The sequence below is a fragment of the Centruroides sculpturatus genome, unplaced genomic scaffold (genome assembly GCF_000671375.1).
Source record: "Centruroides sculpturatus isolate CEXI.00-Female unplaced genomic scaffold, Cexi_2.0 scaffold421, whole genome shotgun sequence".
In the NCBI taxonomy this organism is placed as follows: domain Eukaryota; kingdom Metazoa; phylum Arthropoda; class Arachnida; order Scorpiones; family Buthidae; genus Centruroides; species Centruroides sculpturatus.
Genome location: NW_019385018.1, coordinates 233,902 through 260,234, shown reverse-complemented (window position 1 = coordinate 260,234; position 26,333 = coordinate 233,902). Strand labels below are relative to the sequence as shown.

General features: G+C 27.4%; 1 protein-coding gene across 1 annotated transcript; it reads left to right on the top strand.

Moving 5' to 3' along the window:
* Positions 1–13,081: 13,081 nt before the first annotated feature.
* LOC111633496 (nuclear transcription factor Y subunit beta-like) lies at positions 13,082–26,017 on the top strand. The gene is made up of 4 exons (XM_023378075.1): positions 13,082–13,159; positions 22,207–22,274; positions 25,179–25,308; positions 25,836–26,017. Exons 1-4 carry the CDS (start codon positions 13,082–13,084, stop codon positions 25,935–25,937), a joined length of 378 nt encoding a protein of 125 aa, XP_023233843.1. The 3' UTR covers positions 25,938–26,017.
* Positions 26,018–26,333: the final 316 nt, after the last annotated feature.

Below are 26,333 nucleotides of genomic sequence, written 5' to 3'. Positions count from 1 at the left end.
AATCTTTGGTTTGATAAAACAAAAAGAATTGAGTGTTATATGTATTTATAAATTATATATTTATTTATTTTTAATGTTAAAAGTAACAATTGCTTTAGTTTAACTGCAATTGCAGTAAACTAAAATCTTTCCTAGGTACTTTCTAAATCTTTCCTAAGTTGTACTTGTTATCTGAACTAGTTTTCTAATATTATATGATAATTCAGTTCTGTTTTTAGCGTTTAATATACAAAATTTAGTATGTAAGAATTGAATTTTTCATTCAGATCCTTTTTTAAACAGAGGAATAACATTTATTAAAAAAATCTACTGTGCCACATAAAATAATTAGCAAATTCACTTTGTATTGCACTCCATATTTGGGAACCACTGATTTAGGAAATTTTTGCTAAATATAAAAAAAATAATTTTATATTTCAGGTTTTTATCTTTAGACAATTAACTTATTTTTATAAATTTATTTATTATACATTATCATTGGTCTAAAATATTTTTAATAGAAATTTTAAAATTTGAATTTTGGTATTCTATTCGAATTTATTAATAATTAGATACAGTAAAACCTCAATTTAACATACTAATTTAGGCAAGAGAGCCAAAAGTCTATTATATTAATAAAGTAGGTTTTTCTGAATGCATATGTTAAAAAAATTAACAAATTAGTTAGTTTATGTATCAACTTAAATAAAAATAGATAAGTGTAATTAAAATTATGATTGTATGATAAGTTTACAAAAAAGCTTTTTATATGTATTATTGCTTATATTTGTAGTTATAATCATAGTTCTTTGACTGTAGCCTATGATCTAAATCAAAGTGAATGAACAAACATTTTTTGGAAAATACACTTTATTTATTTGTTTAGTTAAATACAATTAATGTTCTTAAAAAGAAAAAATTTAAATTTGACAAAAACACAGAAAAAAAAATTCATATTTATTCATCTTTGAATGATGATTATTGAGACACTCTTGTGACATGAAGTTAAGAACAGCAAATAAGATTTACTGCTAATGAGAATTACTGAAACAAGTTTTATTATTTCAAGTGCATCATGTTCATAAATGTATTTTTTTAGGATGATGATGATAAATCATAAATACATTTATCAAAGAACTAGAGATTTATTAGTATAAATAGTGTCTTATATCTTCTGGGAAAATCAAAAAATTGGAAAAATTTATTATTATAATTAAAAATATTTATTTTTATTTTTCTAACAAAAATAAATATAATCATTAATATTTAGATTTTAGATCTATAAATGTAAATATTTAAATATTTGATTTTTAATACTTGCAGACATTAAGCAATGTGTTGTTCAAAGATTGAACTTAACATAATTAATTTCATGCCTTTCTTATGTCTTCCAGCAATACTTTATTAAAAACAAATGTTTTTGAACTGCTTCAAATTCTAAACATTTGAATCAAACAATATACTGTGTTCCAAAATTGAAATGTTCTGACCTTTAAGCTGACTTTTTTTAAGAAAGGCATTTTTTAAAAATTGAATAATTGAATGCATTAAATTAAAAATAATATAAACAAATAAATTAAATACAAATAAACAGTGGTGCACTCAGGATTTAATCTTGGGAAGCAGAGTTAAACAGATAAAAAAAAACTTTTTAATGAAAATTCAGCAAAATTTCCATCTTATGTGACCACTAATTCATAAGTAGTATAGAAATATAAGACACAATATAAATAAATAAATAAAATATATTAATTAGGAAAACATTTCTTGAAAACTTTTTAGTGTTTCTTTCCTTTTTCTTCAGAGGGGTGTGCCACTGCAAATAAGAATGAATGCTGGAAATTATAAGGAAGGTGTGAAATTAATTAATTATAGACATTAATAAAAAATTTTAATGTTTTAGTTTAGTCTGCCTAATCTATCTACATTTTTTGACTTGTTATAAAAACTTTTTCATATATTTGTAATTTTTCTATTGTAATCAATTTTATTAGAAATATTTTAAAAAGTTACTATATTACATTTAATTTAATTTAAATTAAATCAAGTGTTGTGTGCTTCCTGTAGGGAAATAAAACTATTCGTGTTGCTCTTCTCATTAACTGAATTTAATAACAAACAATAAGATAAATTGTACATTATTGTTGCATATAACATTTGTGATTGTCCAAATTTGAGACAGTTCTAGATCAGAAAGACTTAAAGATTGTTCTTAGAACTAATGTAATTGTTTTAAAATTAAACATATAATTATAAAAAATTATATTATATGCATATATATGTTCAGAATAAATATTTCCAGTTTAAGCAGTAAAAGAAAAATCTAATAAGAGTAACAAAATATTGTTTGTTGAAAACAAAATAACAATGAAAAATAATTTCAATAAAAAGCAATATATAAAAATAATAAATGAGAGTTACAAAAATTGCAAAGAAATTAAGAGGTAGGAAAAAACTTTGAATATTAATCATGTAATAAGGGTTCTCAACCTTTTTGTGGCACGGGCACATTCAAGATTGCAAAAACTAGTGGCGGGCAGAAATTGGATTTTTAAAAAAAAATATATATATTATGTCCTTTATTATAACATGCATTTTATAACATATAGTTACTATAACATATTATATATTTGTTATAAAAGCCAAATTAGTGCGATGTTTGACACTGCATTTCATTTGCTAATTTGTCACAGTTGGGAGTGTAAGATCATGATCACAGTCGTAAACAATCTTTAATGTTAGCATTAGTAAGTTGAGGTCTGAATTTTGATTTTATAAAATTTATGGTGGAAAATAAAGATTTGCATAAATATGTGGAACCAAAACAGGATTTGATTTTGAAGGCTTCTTTTTTTCAAAAGATTGTACTTTTTTATGATCAACTAAATTCCAAACATTTTCATATGTATCATGAGATTTTAATATGATGTCATTTTGAAAATCTAAAATCTCCTTTTCAATTATTGATGCTTCTTAAAGAAGTTGTGCTATAGATTTAGCAGTTTCAGTAATGTCTACTTGTGTAGTAAAAGGATTTACAAAAATTGTAGCCACGAGTTCGATAATAGTAAATTTCTGGAATTTACTTTCAAACTGTTCCAAAAGGTTTTTTTTTTAGGATGAGTAATAAATAATGTTAGATCAAAATTATTTTCATCAGTCAATTTTTCATCCTTGGAAAGTGTACAAGAGAATTTTTCGACAAATTATTTATCCAAAACTGTATTTTGGCTTTGAATGCTTTTATAGAGCTAATCATTTCAGCTAAATGTTTATTTTTTTCCTGGAGATCCAGGTTTAATTTTTCACATACGTCAGTTAAAAAGGCCAAGCCCATCAACCATTGTAGGATATCTAATTGTTCAAATGTTTAACCTTTTGAAATAAGAAATTTTGGAAAAGATAAAAAACTCAGCCAATTGCCTTGCCTTTACTTAACTATCTCATATCTGTATGTAAGATAAGGTCAGTTTGGAAAAATTTGTCCTTTTCTATAAGGGCTTTAAACAATCTGTGTGATAAAGGATTTGCTCGAATTTTGTTAATTATTTTAACAACAGCATTCATAACGTGTTCAAAGGATATTTTGGCACATAATGATTCTTGACATATGATGCAGTGATAATACATAAAGTTCGGAAAGGATTCATCTTTCTTGCAATGGGAAATGAATCCATTATTTCAACCCATCATTGCTGGTGCACCATCAATAATTATTGCTGATAACTTGTGTAAAAGCATATTAATTTCTGTTGAGTAATTTTTAAAGATGATATATCTTCACCCCTTGTTTGCTCTTGCATTGATAGTAACTTTAATTAATAGTTCTTTCATACTAAAATCACTGAAAACCATTCTTATCATTACTGCCAATTGCACTGTAACTGATATATCTGTTGACTTGTCTAATTGTAGGCCTAATGAGAAATACATTTTTTCCAAATCATTTTTCAACTGACTTTGTAAATCTGTTGAAATCACCTGGATTCTTTTTGTACAGTACTTGTATTGTTTGATAATGGCAAATCTTGTATTGCTGAAATAATTTCTCACTTATTAGAAAATCCTTCAAATAACAAATTGGCTCCAATGAAAATTGCTTCCTTAAATATTACAGTAATAGTTCACTTTCTAAAATTGGTTTTTTTGTTGTGAAACAAATGAGAAATTTTAAAGGAAGCAATACTGGCATTTTTATTTTTATTTACATGGCTGGTAAAAAATGCTTGCTGGGTAGATAATCCTGATTTTATTTGATTAAATTTTTTCTTAACTCGGATTTAGGTGGATAACTAACCTCATAAGAACTGTGATTGGTTTTATAATGACATTCAATGCTGTGTTTTTTTGCCACTGAAACAGAACTGTTGCATATTAAACAAATACATTTCTCCTTACTTTTGATAACAAAGTAGTCATCTTTCCAATCTTTGTTAAAATGATAGGTTCATTGTCTTTTACTTGGATTACTGATTTTGAGGTAAAATATTTATATACAAAAAAACACAACACAATGATAGCATGTGATGACAACAGTACGTACTCATACTATTGACAACTAATACCATACTACTAATACATTAAAGATTCCGTGGAGACATGATTACACTTGGACTACACTGACTACTGTCTAATAAATTAGACAGTAGTCAGTGTAGTCCAAGTGTAGCCAATTTAGCAAATTTCTCACTATATCTAGCAAGATTTTAAAACTAGGTAACTTTTTATTTTCTTTATTTTTTTCATTATTTCAAAATTTTGCCGTGGGTGTACGTGCATCCGTGGGCACAAGGTTGGGAACCCCTGGTGTAATATATTATGTGAAAATAACTTTTTTGCATAATGATTACATCAATTCAGTTCAAATGACCTTTTCTGTTAATGAGCATTTAATTTAAACACCTTAACATTTTAAGATGCTCATTTCAAGATGAAATTGTGATACAGTATTTTAAAAGAAAAGTTATGATAACATAAAATATGAATTTGTTTGAAATTGCTCAATTGGAATCATTTAAATTTGAAATGATATCATTTCACTTACCTCAATTTATGTAAAAAGAATTGATTAATATCATTTGAAACACTTTTAATTGATATTATTTGATATGAGTTTTTTTTTATGAATATTTTAGTGTATGAAATAAAAATGAAATTTGTAAAAAGTCTAGTTATTTTTCTTCTGAAGATAAAAATGATATCTGAAAGCAGTTGTTTTGAATTACTATATATGATATCCACTCAGCAGTGAGGGACGAATATATATGTCAAATTCTTTTAAGGGGTGTTGCCAAAAACTAACGTAAAACTACCATGAAAAAAAATTCACGTAAAAAACGAATTATGTAACAATAAAAAGACTTTCCTTTATTAGACATAATTTTTTTCTGAAACAGTAATGAGAAAAAACATGCAAAAAAATACTTTAAAAATTTTCCACATTTATTCTCCACTACTGGGGGTAGAACCATACCTGACTAGTCCACTGTTGAAAGGATATTAAATACTTTTAATTGATCCAGAACAAACTGAAATAATTTAAGATCAATATATAATAAATATTAAGCTAAACCAAATCATTTAAAATTAAATGGTATTCAATTGATTTGAGTTTAATTGCTTTCAAATACACTATTCAAAGTTTTTGATATCATCAGAGGGCAACAAGCATACTCTCAAAGAGTATGACAAAATGTGATATGTCATCATATTCTGCAGTGAAGTTTGAAGTTGCCACTCCAAGCATTTATTATAAATATGCAGAAAGATATCAATGAAGTTTTATTTACTATACTGTATGTACTGTACTTAGTACTCATTATGCACAATAAAATGTAGATACATGATGACTGTCTACCATATACAGTAAGTGCATTCAAGTTTTATGCAGGCTTAAGCTTTCCAATTGTATGTTGCTTCTTAAAAAAAAAAAACATTCTCATTTCATAATTTCTACCATACTTAAATTTATGACATGATCATTAATACCATGTAGATTAAATTAAACAATTATGCTGATTTTAATTTCTTCTAATTTTAAATTGAATTTATTAAAATTTTTAATACAACTTTTATTTAATTTTACATTAAATTCAAATCTAATATCAAGTGAATATACATTTAATATTAAATTAACGAGTGTTTTTGATATCTGGAAGTTTTTGCAATACCACACATTGTTACTGTAGTCAGTAAGTTACCAAAAATTATGCATTGTTGTATACTATACTGTCATGAAATTTTTTGAGTTCATTTCTTAAAATAATAAATTTAGCGGTATAAGCTACTAAAGCTCAGTAGAACTTTGAATACAGCTGATTATAATAAATTATTGTACTGTATAGCCACCTTCTTGCTTTCCACATCAGAGAAAAACACACTCTAATTCAGACATTCTTTGTCCCCTATGAGTTAGTTGAGGTTTTCTGTACTTGGAACTTTTGGTTATTAAATTAATAATGGGAACAAATAACCTTCTTTAGATAATGCAAACATCAAATGAATTACATAATGCAATAATCCAAATAACTAATATAATTTTTTTTTAAATATTGAGAATTTTATAATAATGGATTGCATTACTTTCAAAATCTATATTGTAATTATACAAAAAATAATATAGGAGGATCTCGCATCCAAAGTTAACCAGCCACATATCAACTATTTTTTTAAAATTCCAAAAAGCAAAGCTTTGTTTTGCTTGTATTTTAAATGTTTTATTTTATGGCATGTGTTTGCTTTTGTTTAATGACCTGAAAGAGAATCTGTAAGTATTGAAAGAAAATATTACATCTACTGAGAAATGCAATGCTTAATAGTAAAACACTCCACAAATATCTTAAAAATTGCATTTAACACTTTAATTTCCAACATTTTCAGCTGTATTTAATTGGCCTTCAGGATATAATAAATGAATGACTGTTGCATTGTTCATTTATAAATGTTACATTATCGCTGATGGGTACTATTTATTATACATGGGCCTATGATGATTGCATCTGTACTGAAATTGTGTCAAGAAAACAGGGATAAGACAACTTTTTCTGTGACAAGGAAAAGATGACTTTTCTTTTTCTTGTCATTATTCTCTAAACAATGCAGATTAGGAATTAAGTCTGGATGATCAATTTCCTCTCTCTTCTTTTAAAGTTTGGATTGGTACATATTTACAGTTTTCAACTCAAAGAAATAATAGAAAATTGAGATATATTACAGTAACTGTCATTATTAAAAGTAATTGGGATTAGAGATGGTTATCAGAAATTTTTTATCCAAACTAACACTGAATCATATATGATAGAAAAAATTCATATGATTGCATTGCATTAAGATAATAAAATGAAGATTGCAAATGATTGTTATAGGGTAATATTTTACGTTTTAATTTGGAAAAAATAATCACTTAAAGTTTTACCTTTGTGCAAAGGAAAATAGTTTCTTTACTGCTGGATTTGTTTGAGGAGAAGCAGTTGAGTAGAAGACACTACTGTTCATACCATATCATTGCTTAATTAATTAATCATTATCCAGTGGTAATACTTGAGTATCACTGCAATTGTGCAAACCAATTTGTTGTTTGCTAACTTTAAAGCTAAGAACTGCAGATTCCTGTCATGAAGTCAGTGATATTCGGGGCAGTGCCTTCTAGTTTTTCCTTGCTTTATTTGCACTGTAGATATATAAATAATTGGAATATTCTGTGCTTTCTGTGAATTTGATGACCCTTTTTTGCATTTGTTGGAACTCTCCAATTTGAAGTTCTCTCATGTTGTGGCTTAAAGTTTCTGCAGTGGCATAGGATGGGGGTGCAAGTGGGTGTATCATGCACTGGGCACCACTTGCAGAGGGGTGCCCAAATGGTCCCCAAGACAAACTATATGTGTTTTTGGAGGGGGAGGGGCGCCAAAGTGTCATGCCCTGGGTGCCAGTTATATTCACTACACTACTGAGTTTCTGGACCAACCATTGTTGGCTTTGAAATTGAATCTAAGTTCTTTTCTTAGATCCATCAGAGCCAAGCCTGGCAGCAAATTCTAAGGTTTGTTAGTTGGCTTTTGTCTGAAGTTGTCTTTTCTATGTTATAGCTTCTGGCTAAAGAAACTCCATGTTTTCTTCTTTGACTAAATAGTTGATCTCTAGTTTTGTTTTTATTGTCATCACATTATCAGGGGCTGCTCTGAAAAATTTTTAAAAATTGCCAACTATTTTTCCAGTTTTAAATTTTTTTTACCACTTCAAATTATTTATTGCCACCAGTTTTACTTAGTAATTAATGTAGGGGATGGTAGCCTTATCAGTTTAAACTCTGAAAAGCCTCCAAACTGAAACTTTTTTGTTTACAGGTGTGGTGACATAGGTATATCCATGTACCATTCCAATTATCTGAAGAACTACTCTTGAATTTTGTATGGGTTCAGATGGTTGGAGTTCTACTGTTTAAGAAAACAGAATACTAATTATGATACTTCAGATTTTGTATCTGCAAAAACATTGAATATGGGGTACACATATGATGATTGAATAGTCGTATGCATGCACAATAATTCATTCATAAATGCAAGCAAATGTTTTAATTTAATGTCTATTTTTATTTTTTTTAATTATATTGTAGCATAAAGCAAGATCACATATAAGGGATAGCCATTTATTTATCATCTTTGATTTAGCCTATTAGATATATATATATGAATTTGTAAAATACTGTCGAAATTTTTAATTATTTTATAAATAGATTAAATTTAAGTAGAACTTATTTATTTTTTGTTTTGTTTAGATTTATTCAGAATGGATAATGGTGATACTTGTAGTGAAAATGCAACACTCAGTGAAACATTTTTAGCTGGAAGTGGACAATATTTAGTTCATGCTGAAGGTATGCAATTTAATAAAATTTTTAACAAAATACTACTTTAATAATATTGTATTATATGTAAATTACCAAATTTTAAATAAATTATTTCTTTTAAAATAAAGAAATTATTTGTTTATTTTATCTGAATAATTTACAGAAAAATGATAAGTTATTTAAATGTAATATACATAATTTCTTACCTATAATTCCATGGGTACAATTGTTTTTCATATAATTTGCTTCCTTGATGCATCAGCAGTGAAATGATACAATTTATGTGGACATTTAATACTAAAAAGTATTCTCTAATTTAGAAAATTAATTAATTTTAAAGCAGTACAATGAAAGTTTAAATTCCAGAATTATAAAATATGGTTTGTCTTCAAATTACTAAAACTGTTATTTAAAAAACCAGAAAGCACTTGATACAATTATGCTTATATATATATATATATATGATTTTTGCCTGTATTAAATTCCTTTTTTATGTTTTTAATGTGGTTGTATGATGTTTTTTCATAAGAGCATGAAACAGCTCACTATGTCTAAATCTCTAGCAAAAGCTTTGTCTCCTTCAGACAGAATGCACAAAAGGGAACTTTGTTGACTGGGAAATTGGTTGTCAACAGAGGGAATCTTTGACTAAATTTGAGGATGGAAATTTTCCTGTAGCCAAAGACCAAGGGTATGAGTTAAGTGTACAGGGAAGAACAATGACAATTAGAGATCTAACACTTGACCTGATGAGTTTCCTACAAATCCAAGTCAGTTTGCATTTGCTTTTAACAGTCAGTTGTTCAAGTGTTGATGGGAAAGAAGGCACTGTTTTACATATAAAAAAAAAGAAAAAGAAGGAAATTTGCAAGAAACATAGTTTGAAATTTATTCAGCAGTTTATTGCTATCCACTTTCACTGTTGTGGAACAAGTCATAGGGCTATTGATGATATTCTCAGTGACAAAGAAAAGTGGACCAAAAATGAAAAAGAAAATGGAACACATCTTAGAGCACCAAAACATTAAGAACTAAAAGCTGCAATTGTAATATAGATTGGTGAAGTGATTGGTAAGCATGGATAAATAACAGGATATTATTAAACAACAAGCTGCCATATTCAGAAGTCAGAAGGAATGACTGGATTTAATTTTAGTAATAGATGGCTGGTATATATTAAATAATGCAGGGCCTTTTATCTCCAAGCATGGTAAAATTGCAGAAGTTGATTGAATATTGTCACTGTGGCCATCCAAAGACTGTCTGCCATCATTGAAGAATACAACCCAAAGGGATCATTCAACTATAATATCTGCACAAAATCTGGTATAATAGCTGATAAATACTTAGATTTAGTATATGTCTCTTCAATCCGAATGGTTAACAAACGGTAGACTCTCTTTCAGCTCTGAGGTTAAGTATTCCTTTATTGTAAATTACATATGCATTTCAGGCTTGTATGAGCCCCTCTTCAGTGTAAATTCTCAGATGGTTGAGTAACACTTTTTAAAAATTGTATGACATCAACAATGACATTATTACCAACGAAACACATGAATAACAATCGTATATGAGTATAATTCCCAAACCTGTTCTTTTCTAAGTATTTATCAGCTATTATACCAGATTTTGTGAAGAAAATTTAATGACAAAATGGATAAAAAGAACAGGTTTGGGAATTATACTCATATACGATTGTTATTCATGTGTTTCGTTGGTAATAATGTCATTGTTGATGTCATACAATTTTTAAAAAGTGTTACTCAACCATCTGAGAATTTACACTGAAGAGGGGCTCATACAAGCCTGAAATGCATATGTAATTTACAATAAAGGAATACTTAACCTCAGAGCTGAAAGAAAGTCTACCGTTTGTTAACCATTCGGATTGAAGAGACATATACTAAATCTATAATATCTGCACTGGGGAAGGAAATATATACAGACTTTATGACAGATTACTAACTTCTCCTCAATACAAAACAGCTCAAGAAGACACTCTGACAACAATCATTCTCAGACTACACTCATATGAACTATACTAGACAACAATAAACAAATCCAACTTATTATGGCATATCTTCAAACAATAAATTTATATGCAGAACTCTAAGATGACATACAACAAAGATTTATGGTTTATTAAAAGAACCAAAATGCCATACAGATATATAACTGGCTAGACTTGGTACTCTTTGTCCTACCTAGGCCCTTGTACTGTACCAGTAACTCTCAAAACCATCCAACCAATCATCAGATTGTGACAGGGGATGGGGAAGTGTTAGTAGAATGATGATGATAAAGATTCTCAAAAATTTTCTAATTTAAAATAATTTTTTACCAAAATCATTATGCAGAAATATTTTAATCACAAAGCAATTGTAGATATAGAGCACTGTTTGTAGATATATCTGTAATCATTTCATACAAAGGTGAGTAGAGTATTTTGTAAGAGGAAAAAATTTTTTTTTATATATTTCTTTGAATGAACAAGTCACTTTTCTAAATTGCAATATTCAATTTGTTCAGTTTCAATATTAAATTTCATTCCCTATTAGGATAACTTTTATTTCAAAATTAATTATTTTCAGTTAATTTCTTGCAGTTTCTGATGATCATCATAAATTATACAGAATATCAATGTAAAATGTGAAAAATGCTTACATTTATACAGTAGTATAACTTTGTCATAAAAAAATTTTCAAAGATTTAAAATTATAATTTTTCTTGCTGCATAAACCAATATTGAATGCAAACTGATGAATTTTCTCTAAGAATTTTAGTGTGTTCTGTGTGTGTATTTTCAGTTGTTTGAAAAGTTTAGTTAAATTAGTTTAATTATTATTAAATAAATTATAATAAATTAGTTTGATCATTTACAATATATTTATTCAAATTAATGAAAATAACTTAACTGAACTACCTCTCTACATTTTCAGCAGAAATCTATTCATCATTATAAATCTTCTTTCTCTTGATTATTGTTACTTACTTTCAAATCTTTACTAATTTAATGCTATGAGAAATATTTCAATTTTTAATAAGTAGTATCATTCTATTTTCCATTAAGTGTTATGATCCAAAAAGTAAACACCCAATTTATATTTGGAAAATATCAAAAATTAGATTTTGTTAAGATAATTTAAAACAGGAAAAATAAATCACAAAAAACTTGATTTTAATAATAATGTTCCAGTAATCATTTTACAATATTCACATCAAATTTGTTTTTTTCTTAAAGGGTATGAGTTAAGTGTACAGGGAAGAACAATGACAATTAGAGATCTAACACTTGACCTGATGAGTTTCCTACAAATCCAAGTCAGTTTGCATTTGCTTTTAACAGTCAGTTGTTCAAGTGTTGATGGGAAAGAAGGCACTGTTTTACATATAAAAAAAAAGAAAAAGAAGGAAATTTGCAAGAAACATAGTTTGAAATTTATTCAGCAGTTTATTGCTATCCACTTTCACTGTTGTGGAACAAGTCATAGGGCTATTGATGATATTCTCAGTGACAAAGAAAAGTGGACCAAAAATGAAAAAGAAAATGGAACACATCTTAGAGCACCAAAACATTAAGAACTAAAAGCTGCAATTGTAATATAGATTGGTGAAGTGATTGGTAAGCATGGATAAATAACAGGATATTATTAAACAACAAGCTGCCATATTCAGAAGTCAGAAGGAATGACTGGATTTAATTTTAGTAATAGATGGCTGGTATATATTAAATAATGCAGGGCCTTTTATCTCCAAGCATGGTAAAATTGCAGAAGTTGATTGAATATTGTCACTGTGGCCATCCNAATGTAAGACTATATATGATTAAGTCAAGGTTAACAAAAGCAATATTAATCTTTGGGGGGAAGGCTTATTCACAAGGAATTTGTCCCACAAGGGCAGATGGTGAATGGGCTTGTTCTATTACAATGTTCTGAGATGCCTGAGATTTTTATTGAACCTGTTTTCTAACAGGTTCAATAAAAATGTTCCAAGAATGCCAAACATCAAATCATAGATGTTGCATCATGAGAATGCACCAGCCCATTCCTCACTTGTTGTACATCAGTTTTTGACTTCCACACAGCTACCATTTCCCACTGCCTTACCAAGTAAGTATAATTTTATAAAATTTTAATATTTATTCATTTATCCTATACTCAAAACAAATTTTTTTGGCTGATAGTGTTAAGTTTTTTTAAAACATGACTGATGACTGACTGATAAAGTAGTGCTTTATGAATTGTAATGTTGAAAATGGAAATGGGTTCTGATGATAAAATTAAAGGAAATTTGAAAGTAGAAACTTTAAGAAAAAATCCAGCAATGAGTTTTGTAACTTTTCCAGCTATTATGAGATTTTATTTTAAAAAACTTTTTATATTATAAATTATTATAAAATGGCAAAAAGCATAATTTTGAGAATAGAGATGAGTTTTATAAAAAATCACAAATGATAATAACAAATAAAATCATCATTACATCCAACACCACTTGAGATATGATACACGACCTCTTTCTATCTCTCCACCTCCTTGACCTTTAAACAACAAAAACAACAGTATCAGTGTCCATTATATACAAGTTATCATGCCAAATTTTGTTTCTTAATTATTATTCCATCCTGAGATATTAAACAAAATAGATGCCCCCACACATATATGTGGATTATTATTATTTATTTATTGTTTTGTTTGAGAGAGTGAAAATGCAGAGATTTGCAAAAAAATCCAGAGTCCAATTTAACATGATTCCAATACTTTCCTGTGTTACATAATAAGCTAAGAAAGTACTTTGAAAAAAATTACATATCTATTGAATATAGATTTTATTATGTTATCTGTATGTAGGAAATAAAATGTGGTCCTGGCATAGTAGTAGAATTACTGATGTATTTTTGTCTTATCTTCAAAAAATACTTCATTTAATCAACAAACTAAAATTTCTTGCTCTTCCTATTCTCTAAAATTTTTGTTAAAGAAACAGTACACTGAATTATATATTTCCCATTAATGTCATTTTAAAAAAGCATGCTTACTTTTATTGCCATAGTTTTATAGAATTTATTTTTCCTTAAACTTATTAAATGAAATTTTTACAGATTCATTTACAATTTTTTTAGCTAGTACTTTGATATACTTCACATTAAATGTTGATAAATTTAAACCAGCATTTCCAACATTACGTAATGGAAGAAAGACATGAAGAAAATCAGAGAATTTTGAAGAAAGAAAAAATAAATAATGAATTAGTTTGAATTGTGTTAGAAATACAGTAGAACCTCGATTATCCGCCCTAATTGGGGACTGGGGTTGGTCGGATAATTGAAAAGTCAGATAACCGAAAAGTATGAAAAAATCCATTATTAGTGTAGTATATTATTATATCCCATGTAATTAGTATATTAGTATATCGCTATTAACCTATTTTGCGTTGAATTTTCATCGATGTTAAGCCTAACAAAAATTTTTTAAAATAATAATCGTCGCTATTGTATCGTTAAAAATTAGAAAATTAAGCTTCGTTTAAATACTGGCTCCCTTTCATGGTCGAATGAGTGTTGCCAGCTAAAACACGTAAAAATAATATTAAAGTAGCCAAGACATAGCCAAATATTGTAGCGCCACATCACTAGTGGACATTTGAAATTTGCCGACTAGGACGATCGGTTAACCAAGGGGTCGGTTGATCGGGGGGCGGGTAATCGAGGTTCTACTGTATTGGCAAACATCCTACTTGAAAAGTCTAGATAATGTAACAGATAATCTTGCTGCTTATATTGAAATAATTACAATTTTAATTCCACTCTAGGCTAGATCTTTTCTTCAAATAATTTTCTAATAATTAGAAACTAATTTAAATTTATTAAAAATGATGTTTAATATTTCTAGTGCTAGTGCAAATTAGTTAGCTAATTTAGTATATAAAAATAGTCAATAATTTTTGGCAATTCTTTGGCTATTTTTGAATACTGTTCTTAATACATATTGTTTTACAAAATAAAACTATATTGATAACTTAAAAATCACAAAGTATTGCAAAATATATAGTAGTAGCTTTTTCTTCTTTAATAAATACTTGTCTTAATCTCTGCATGTCAGCTAAATCTGTGTTCTACTTTGAAAAAATTTTTCCAAACTCAACTATATAGATAACATTGTAAATGTCACTCACTACACTTTTTTGATTTATTGACTTCATTGTGTTTATTATTAATTATTATTGTGTTGATGGTGTCTATCCTACACTGTGCTTTTACTAGTGCCCAGTGCTATGCCAGACCAAGTCAAGGCATAACTACAGAAGTTAAATGTTTTGTTTGTATGCTGCTTGTGTATATATCTATGTTTAAAAATTTCCTGACTATGTAATGTCAGGAATTTATATACTGGTACCTGCTATAGTGTGATGTAAAGATATGTGCTGTTATGAAGTCCTAAAGCTTCAATTTTTGTGTTGTGTATGTGATATGATGCCTCTGTAAGAAAGGACTATTGGCATAACAAATACCTTATCTGTTTTCCACAGACACTTAATTTCATGAAGTAGTTCTGAATAACTTATTTACTAAATTTTTCTTATGTATGTATTTTGTATGTTGTGGGTGCTTAGAACATCTATGTCTATAATGCATGCAATTTTGTTTTTTCTGTGGTTATGGTTTGATCATAGTATATTTTGTGCATGCTGTTTTCTTGATTGTATGCAGTAGATCTATGTATTTATAGCATAGTTCTTGGGTATATAGTAGTTTGTATTTGTGTACAAGCTTTTGATGTATTATATCTGCTATTTAGTTATGCCCTTATATGTTCAGTATATATTAAAAGCTTGAAACTAGACATAATATGTTGTAGAAAATGCCACTGTGCACAAGTGTTGTGCAAATGAATAGTTACTGGTGTTACTTGCAAGAGTTAGTTTTATGTAATTGTAAAGTTTCATTATTATTATTATCATTATCATGTATGAGTATACAGGGTGTTGTTTTAAGTTTTATTTATATAATAATAACTTTATTATTAATTTTAATGTATTTCACAGTCAAATGAAATTGCATAATTTGCAGTTGTAGTATATACTTGTATGCTTTTGTAATATTTAATTTAGTTCTATTCAATGTGATACAAATGTAAGAATGCAGAATTATTCTTATGAATACATCCTAGAGTTAAAAATATCATTTCTTAAATTTTCCTTTTAATCTAAAATTTTCAAAATGTAAGCTTATATATGATTAAGTCAAGGTTAACAAAAGCAATATTAATCTTTGGGGGGAAGGCTTATTCACAAGGAATTTGTCCCACAAGGGCAGATGGTGAATGGGCTTGTTCTATTACAATGTTCTGAGATGCCTGAGATTTTTATTGAACCTGTTTTCTAACAGGTTCAATAAAAATGTTCCAAGAATGCCAAACATCAAATCATAGATGTTGCATCATGAGAATGCACCAGCCCATTCCTCACTTGTTGTACATCAGTTTTTGACTTCCACACAGCTACCATTTCCCACTCCCTTACTCACCCAACTTAGCCCCATGCAATTACTTTTTGTTCACAAAAATAAAGCTGAAGGAAAAAAGATTTGAAACAGTAGATGACATTAAGAGGATAATGGCAGGATACACTGAAGGAAATAACAAAAATTATTTTCTTGGGTGCTTCCAACCATAAAAATTGCACTGGGACCACTGCATTAATACAGAGGAAACTACTACAAAAAAGATGAAGTCAGATAATTTACCATGTAAGTGTACAATTTTTAATAAATTTAAGTTTGGAAACTTTTGGCTTGCACCACCTATATGATCACAATAATTATTTTATTAAATTATTGAAACTATAAAATATACATATATAAATACCTAAAGATATTTTACATTTGCATATTAATTCCATGCTAATAAAACACTTGAGATTGTAGCACAAAGATATTAATATTAGCCAACATACTGTGATTTACTGATTTTCATTATTTTGTGAACAATCTCTCTGAGCAAGTTTGTAGAGAAATAGAGCAAATATTTATTAGTTTATTGATTCTGTAGAAATACATCAAGAGTGATATCAAAAGCCATGACATTGTGAGATTGTCCAAGTTAAAAATAGTCATATGACTACAGAAATCTCATTTGATGTCATGTCCAAAAGCAATGGCATTGACTAGTTTATACTTAGCCTATGATAACTGAATTATATATTTTATAATTATCAGTAATTTCAAAATTTTTATAATGCATTATTTTTATCATCTGTAGATATTTTTAGGCATGAAATTGTATGCAATTATATGTTCTTAAATATGAGATAATATGCATACATTACTATATTTTATATATAATATAATGTCAAATATAGTAGATGGTAATAGTTTAATTTTTGAAATAGAATTTTATGCTTACAGTGATAGGTTTTATTTCTGATGCATTTCATGAATGATATCAAAAAATTTAATGTATGTAAATATTATTGATGATAATTATGTTTATAAAATATTTCCTTCTACATTGATTCATCATTTTCATCTTTTTGTTGATTTATTGAAGCAATTTTAAACACTTTCTAGAATGTTTCATGGCTTTCTGAAAAGTTGAACATTATTGTGATGATGATGATCAATGCTAATTTAATTTGTAAGATAAGACAAGCAATTATTTATTGACTCCATCACAATGATAGGCTGCAATTTTTCATTACAAATGCAATTAAGTTTAGAGTGTCTTGCCCTGTATATCATACTTTTTCTGTTAACAATGTGGTCATGCTGATCATCTATCTAACTCCTTTCTGGAGAAAATTTTTGAATTGAAATAATGTGACTTCTGGCCCAAAGCAGAAGTTCATATATAGTTAATTGGGGTCCTCTACCCCTAAGTTTTTCATATCTGGTCTTGACATTCATCTATCTAACACTGTCTTGAGATGAAGGAAGGATGGACGATGGTGGAAATTTATAGGTCTACAATTTTTTCAAATTGCAGCTAATTACAAGTGAGAAATCTGCAGAATGTGTTACACATGACAGCATAATAATTTGTCTAGTCTACTAGAAATGGATGGATGATTCATAATCAATGGGAATTTCTTTTTATTCCTGTGTGCACATTAAGTACTTTTGTTATTTGATCAGCATATTATTATTGCAGTACTTAGTGTAGATGTTTTTAGATGTGAAATGAGGATATTGTATCATTTTATTTTCTGTATCTCTCATTCTTGCATTTGAATTTCTGGCTTTTATATATATTGTAAGCAACAAAGCATTATTAATTTCATAATTCATAGATGAAGACAAATTTTAAAAAATCTTCAATGTACATACAACTTGTATATTATTAAAATATGTAATACAAATATCAATGTTTCTGATACAATATTCTATTTCTGATCTTGAAGGATATTAGAAACAAAAAAACTTATGTCAGTGAATGACTTCAAATGAAAATGTCATGAAAGAGATATTTAGACTTTTACTAATTATACCTGCATAGTAAAAAATACACAGATATTCTATGCTATGATGGCTGAGGCTGACAACAGCTCATGAATAAACATTAAATAATACAACAGAATATTCATTGACAACATTTTCAAAATATCAATTGTAGAAATTCTTCAATCTCCATATTAAAACAGAGATAACAACAGACTTGAGTTTAATTGTAACTTATATATGATATACTGCTAAATATAAATTTGATTTTTGTGTAGAATTTTAATATGTAAAGTTAGATGATGATTGTGCAAGATTTTTGATAGCATGAATTTTGGGGTTTGCCTAGGTAGTTGGGATGACAACTGCTGAAAAAGAGGTATCTGGTAACTCTAATGAGAAATAATGTGACTGCATTGAAAATTTATGAAATATTAAAAAATTCTGAAAGCTGACAATTTTTAATATTTTATAAATATATGTTTTGAATTTCTTAAATAGTTTTGTAGAAAATGCCACTGTGCACAAGTGTTGTGCAAATGAATAGTTACTGGTGTTACTTGCAAGAGTTAGTTTTATGTAATTGTAAAGTTTCATTATTATTATTATCATTATCATGTATGAGTATACAGGGTGTTGTTTTAAGTTTTATTTATATAATAATAACTTTATTATTAATTTTAATGTATTTCACAGTCAAATGAAATTGCATAATTTGCAGTTGTAGTATATACTTGTATGCTTTTGTAATATTTAATTTAGTTCTATTCAATGTGATACAAATGTAAGAATGCAGAATTATTCTTATGAATACATCCTAGAGTTAAAAATATCATTTCTTAAATTTTCCTTTTAATCTAAAATTTTCAAAATGTAAGCTTATATATGATTAAGTCAAGGTTAACAAAAGCAATATTAATCTTTGGGGGGAAGGCTTATTCACAAGGAATTTGTCCCACAAGGGCAGATGGTGAATGGGCTTGTTCTATTACAATGTTCTGAGATGCCTGAGATTTTTATTGAACCTGTTTTCTAACAGGTTCAATAAAAATGTTCCAAGAATGCCAAACATCAAATCATAGATGTTGCATCATGAGAATGCACCAGCCCATTCCTCACTTGTTGTACATCAGTTTTTGACTTCCACACAGCTACCATTTCCCACTGCCTTACTCACCCAACTTAGCCCCATGCAATTACTTTTTGTTCACAAAAATAAAGCTGAAGGAAAAAAGATTTGAAACAGTAGATGACATNATATCACTAATCTCATTTTTTTTATTTGTTTGTATACTTGACTGTCTCATTAATGTACACAAAATTAAATAATGAATTATTTGTATAATTTTAAAGTATAATATGAGTTTAAATTTTTTTTAAATGTTTAATTATTGTTAGGTGATTGCAAAATATCTTTCTGAAGACTGTCAATTCACTGTTTTATTTATATTGCTATAATTGAATAAAAATTTATTATGCAGTGATTTTTTTTAACATTGCAAACAGAATTTACATTTGCAAAGTTTGTGTTCAATTTGAACACTTTATGAATTTTATGGTTTGTAGATTGGTCCAATTTACAAACCATTAACCAAGTTCAGGACTCTGTGTAAATACATGGTTATATACATCTATTAAGCCAGCTCTGGCTTTCAAAAATCTACTTTCAAAAAATTGATATGTATAACAGAAATTAATTGTGTGTTTTTTTTATATTTCAGAAAAACTTATGCACTTTGCTAAATTCTTTTTAAGAAAAAGTTTATAAAGTGCTTAAACTACTTTATTAGAATTTTCTTGCTTTCTGAATCAGTAAATGAAATGATTATTTTAATTGTAACAAAACTTAACGAGATAAATTTTGTTTTAAAAATAATTCTTTTATAAGATAAAAAAAATTTAAATCAGAACTTGTTTAAAATATTTTAATCATTGTTTTATGAGAAAATAGTTTTATTCACCATATTTGATAATGTAGTTGGTGTTGTCTTCATAGTTAAATTACTTTTTTTGCATTACAGTAAATAGATTTAACTGTTGACATAAGTTTTTTTAAACATTTAAATCAGTTTACTGTTTTTTCTTATAGATGATTTTTTTTATTGATACATGAATCTATCACACGAATGTGAACTTTAATTTATTTTAAAAAATATGAAATTCAAAATGCAGCAAAACCTATCTAAAACAAAACATGAGTAAAATGGAAACTTGCCTAAAGGAAAAAATTCTTCAGACTGGAGCGATTTTGTTTTTCCTCCTATTGTTAAATTTTACTATGTTAGAAACCTGTCCAATGTGAAAATGGAACAGATTTTTGGGTAGGAAAAATGTAACTTAATCTAAATACAATGGAAAATTAGCATTCCATTTGTAGACAAACAAGTAAAATCACCTACAGGTATAATGATTACCACAAAATGACAAATTGTATTCGAAAAACAATTTCAAACCTTGTCAGAGAAATGAAAGTCACATGACAGCTTTTTTGGAATTAACCAGGAACTGAATCAAATACTATAAGAACTGAGAACTTTTATGAATTGGAATAAGTTTCCAGAAATTGAGTTCTTGAGAACAAATAATGAATATAATTTATGAAAACAATGAGAATAAGGTAACACATGCTCCCATTTGCATTGTACAGACTAGTTGATACTAGTTTACTAGTTAGTTACCAAGTATTTGAGAATAAGTTGATTAATTACAGAGCATTAAATTAGCAATTGATTATAGTATTAAAATTTGTTAAAGCTAACTACAGAATATCTTGGTCTCTGAATTATTGTAATATGATTACAATTTTCAAAGACAGAATGGGACACTAGTTCTTAGTATTTGAATTAACTTGTTGAATGTTGTGTGAATTTGTAAGGTTTGCATTTGAGAAGGTATAGTTTAAATATATTAGAAAATTAAAGAAAAAACACTAAAATCTGTTTAAAATGGAAATTTTCTAAAACGAAAAATAATTCAGTTTTTTGCAATTTCAGTTTATCTGGGTTTTAATCTATTAATTTTTAAAATTAAGTACAGTAGACCACCCTATAACACTGTTGATAATTCTGTTTTATATGAATTCCATGTTGTACAAGTCACTTAGATTTTACAAATACGTGTGCCGGGCTGTGAACGGCTCACATATTTGTAAAATCTAAGTGACTCATACAACATGGAATTCATATAAAACAGAATTATCAACAGTGTTATAGGGGGTCTACTGTATCATGATTATTTTTTCTGAATCTCCACTTCTAAATTGATGATTGAGTTGATATCTGTTTGAACACTATTATTTTGATAATAAAAGTTTTCAAAAGCTTTAAAAGTTGTCTTCATTTTATAAAGAAAAAAATTCAATTAATATTTATTAGTTTTTTTTTATAATTAAAAATTTGATTTCCTTGGCTATGTGGTGATGCCTCAAACATTATAGAATATTCAAATTTGTCTGCATTATGTTTTATATTTAACTTTGTTATTGTGTTAGAAAGTACTGTACAATGTTTATCTGTAATTATATTTATTTTCATAATTTTATATTTTTTAATTCAGAAATTCAAAAAATAAAATTATAGCAGATACCAGCTTATAGAGATAGCAGAAAGTCTGTTATGAAGCCAATCCTTACTTTTTCTGCTTATAAGTGTGAAAAGTTTGTCTTCTATGAAATAAATGTAATTTATTTGTAGCTGAATATAACCTTCTCATAGAGGTCATAACTGGTTATCAAAAGTTATCATATAACAAAATGTTTATGAAATTATTTTAATTGCAATTTAAAATTATACTACTATAAAAGTTTTTTATTTTTAAAGCTGTGTACTTTCTGTCACAAAGAATAAATAGTTAAATTCTGAAATATAATTTAGTATTATAATTTCTGTTTAGAAATATATTAAAATTTTTTTTTATTTACAGTTTTATAATGTCTCAATTTTTGTTACAGATAGCAAAAGATGCAAAAGAATGTGTCCAGGAATGTGTTTCCGAATTTGTTAGTTTTGTAACAAGCGAGTATCCTTTAAATTTAGTGTAGTATATATGTTATAGGTTGTAATAGAAAACATAATCAGTNTATTTCTGATCTAAAAACTGACTATAAGATTGAAGAATTAAAATATTTTAAATATGCACCAATTACATTAAAGAAATTTCTCTCAATATAAATCTGTATTTTCTGATAAAAGCAAATCCAGCAAATCAAATATATATATATATATATATAAAATTAGTTGATATATATCAACTAATTTCTGTCAACTAATATAAATAGCACCCCAAATATTGATTGGATTTGTAGACAGAAATTAGTTGATATATATCAACTAATTTCTGTCTACAAATCCAATCAATATTTGGGGTGCTATTTATATTAGTTGACAGAAATTAGTTGATATATATCAACTAATTTTATATATATATATATATTTGATTTGCTGGATTTGCTTTTATCAGAAAATACAGATTTATATTGAGAGAAATTTCTTTAATGTAATTGGTGCATATTTAAAATATTTTAATTCTTCAATCTTATAGTCAGTTTTTAGATCAGAAATACATCCTCCATTTGTAGAGTGCTGGATATAATTGATAGCTCTATTTAAATCTCCACATTTATAGTTCCACAAAAATATGCAGAGCGTTCTCTACAATCTTTCAGATAGACGATTTTCCAGTAATGTGTTACATATTTTGTCCACAATTTCAGTTGCTTTGCTCAATGACAACTTTGCAGTTTCCAAGCTGTTAATTGAAGCAGGTAGAAACCTAGCAGAAGCTGACGGTTCTACAAGATGTTCTTGGATTAATGAGTTTGAAAATTTGTCTTTTTTTCAATTGCAACAACTACTTTTTCAGAATCCATATTATTGAAGATCCATTTTACCTTCTTAAAATGGTCCACATAATAAATAGCAGCTTCCATCCATATTTTCCAGTGGCACTTGCAATCTCTTGCATGCCTTAACCAAATAAGATGAGCCATCAGTCAAAAACAAAAGGATGGAATTATACTTTATTCCTTCTGGTCAAAGAATTTCTACAGTATTTTCAAATAAATGTGCTGGTTGATCATTTCCAAAACAGAAAAGTCATACCAGGCAATTTTTTTCCAATGTTCCTAAGACTACATTTTCTACAATTCAGAACATCGGGTTTCAACTTTCATCAATAGATATCCAGATGTATTGTACTTGCAAATCACAGCTGCTCTTATCTGACTTAACATGTCTCTCATAGTATTTCAATAGATAAGATTTTTCCTAATTGTTGATTGGCAGGTATGTTTTATTGGGTATATTTCTTCAGAAATTGATGGAATGTGGGATTATTCAGTTTGTAAAAAGGAGATGTCTGCTTTCAAAAAAGCATTTGTGAAGTCCAATGTAAATTGGGATTGCTTTCCTGTACCTATGGTTAATGAATTATTTTTAGTGGAAAGGAGATTTTGCTTGTAGGATTTATTCAGAGCTGCTTTATGCACCAGAGCATCAATAAGTTGCAGGATCTGAAACTTTCTTTCTGCATTTATAACTTTCCCACATGGTTAACACAGAAAAACATTGCCACTAGTGATAAAAATTTGATCTCCAAATTCAGCGACAAACTTCTTTAGTCAAACATTTGTGAATATCTTTACTTTTCCTGTTGTTACCAGCTGCAGTCAACCAAACATATTATAATTCAAAAAAACTTAGTTACAAAAATTCTACTGAATATAAAGTGATGAAATTTAGTCAGCTAGTAGAAAAGAACTAATAAAGATAATCCATTAAAATTTGCATGCTAACACGTCAAAGTTTAATGCAGGAAGAGTTTAATTGCATCACATGCAGGCTTTAACATTTTTGATAGAAGAAGGTACTTGTGTCTGATATGTGCTTGAATTTTATGGGGTAAAATCCCAGTGGAATTGAACTGATGGTTTTTTTACATATTTTTGGAGTAAACTATGGTTTAAAAAGGGTGCCAAATATGCATTTATTCTTTAAAGGATGAAAATATGCATTTATAAGAAATTTAGCATAAATGCACATTTCATGTATGCGTCTATGTGAATGCATATAGTTCCAGTCATTACTAATGATATATATGATATGACTAAAGCCCCTGAATTAGTTAAATCTAGGATTAACCAGCTGATTCTAACTTTATCCAAGTCTTTTGGTTAAAACAAGAAACAATCTATTAATTTTTAAACTTTATCTGTATAAAGTGCACTTTATTGAAGTCATAAGGATCTAAAGCAGGCATTGTCCAAAAATAGATAGATGAAGTATGAACAAAAATTTTAGGCTTTATCCACTCAATTTTGGATAAAATGAAGAGAACATTTGGGATTTCACTTCAGCTGGGTAATCTATGATCTTTCTGATGCAAGTTCAATGGATAAAAAGAAATTTTGTTTTTTGAATAAACTAAATTTATTAATTTTCTACTACATAAAAAATGAGGTGAATGAAAATAAATACTGCCAGTTATTTCACTAAAATATAATCAGGTTTATCTAAAAATAATTATATCTTTTTTAAAACTAAAAACCTTTTAAAGTAACAATAAAAAGTACTTTGATTTACAGAATGCCAATATGTACTGTACTGTACATGATTTTAAATGTCATATACCATGAAGCTTTTAATGTTTTCTCAGTTTGCTTTGCCATTTATAATGCAACAGTACTTTTTATTTGAAAGTGTTTTTATATGATCTTGTGTGTGTTTGAAAAAAAACTTTATTAATCTTATGAAATGAATTTGCATTTAATCTAATGCATTACTTTTTTACAAATTATTTCATATGATATACTGTATATATATTGTATATGTAAATAAGTGTGAATTTATTTTGTATAATTCTTATTATGATAAAATTTAGTTTGTTTGTTTAAAACTTGAAAAGAAATGCCTTAATTAAATATAGAGCTAGTGATCGCTGCCATCAAGAAAAAAGGAAGACAATTAATGGTGAAGATATTTTATTTGCAATGTCAAATTTAGGGTTTGATAATTATGTTGAGCCTTTGAAATTATATTTACAGAAATATAGAGAGGTAAGATTATTTTTATTTCAATATATATTAAAATAAGATTTTGCATTAATTATTAATTGATATAAAAATGTAATTATTAATCATATTAAATGTAGAAGGTGTGAATTTATTAACAAAGTTTCCAAGCCATCCCAATTCATCAACAGCTTGTTTGATGAGCCAAAACAGTTTGAAAACATTTCTGATTAATTAAAGAAGTATGAACTTTTGTATTTGAGTCTAGTAGTGCTTGTTGTGATTAAATTGACATCATTATTTTCTGTTTTAAATAAAATATAAATAATATGAGAATAACTTGATTTGAATTAGAACTAAAATCAAATAAATTCAAATCAAACTTTAGAGAATTTTTTTAATTATAGGATTGGTGCTTTTGAGACAAAAAATAATTAGTAAGATCATACAAATCCATATTACCTTATACTTGTAGGCAATATTTTATTTATAATTTCAACAATGAATTAGTTCATGAAATAGGATCAATAGTTGATAATTTGAATTCTCATTGAACCTGCTTATATTTGTAGGAAAGATTATACATTCTAAATTTAATACCAGAAGTGTTATATTTCAATGACCATTTTGGAAGTGTGGGATATATGCCATCACAAGTCATCTGCAATCAGTAATCAACTAACTATTCATAATAAAGAACATATTCATTATCAGTTCATTAATATGGAAATTCAAATGTATATTATCAGTAATGTAAGTAATGTGTATATTTTTGGTCAGTTTTGCATTACAAGAAAAGTATTTTATGAAGTTATACAAAAGTTATTTCTAAGAAGTTATTTCTAAAAACAATTATATAAAAAATCTACAATGTAATTTAATTTTTTTACACCTGCTTTAGGAAATGCTACAACTAGTCTAATGATGAAACTCCTATCTTTTATGTAATCAAGATGAAATAGTTTTGTTTTCCCTTGATAGGAATATGATTATCAAAATTTTCTAATTAAATTTCTTAAACTGCTACTTTATAGAATGTTATTATTTCACTTTCTTAAATTCAATGATAT

What these genes read in the sequence shown, in the direction of transcription:
- LOC111633496 (XM_023378075.1), top strand. Translation starts at nt 13,082, where the DNA reads ATGGAAATGGGTTCTGATGATAAAATTAAAGGAAATTTGAAAGTAGAA. An exon ending in AAAATCCAGCAATGAGTTTT is followed by an intron (nt 13,160 to 22,206) that starts GTAACTTTTCCA and finishes TTTTTGTTACAG; the next exon opens with ATAGCAAAAGATGCAAAAGA. An exon ending in ATTTACAGAAATATAGAGAG is followed by an intron (nt 25,309 to 25,835) that starts GTAAGATTATTT and finishes TTATATTTGTAG; the next exon opens with GAAAGATTATACATTCTAAA.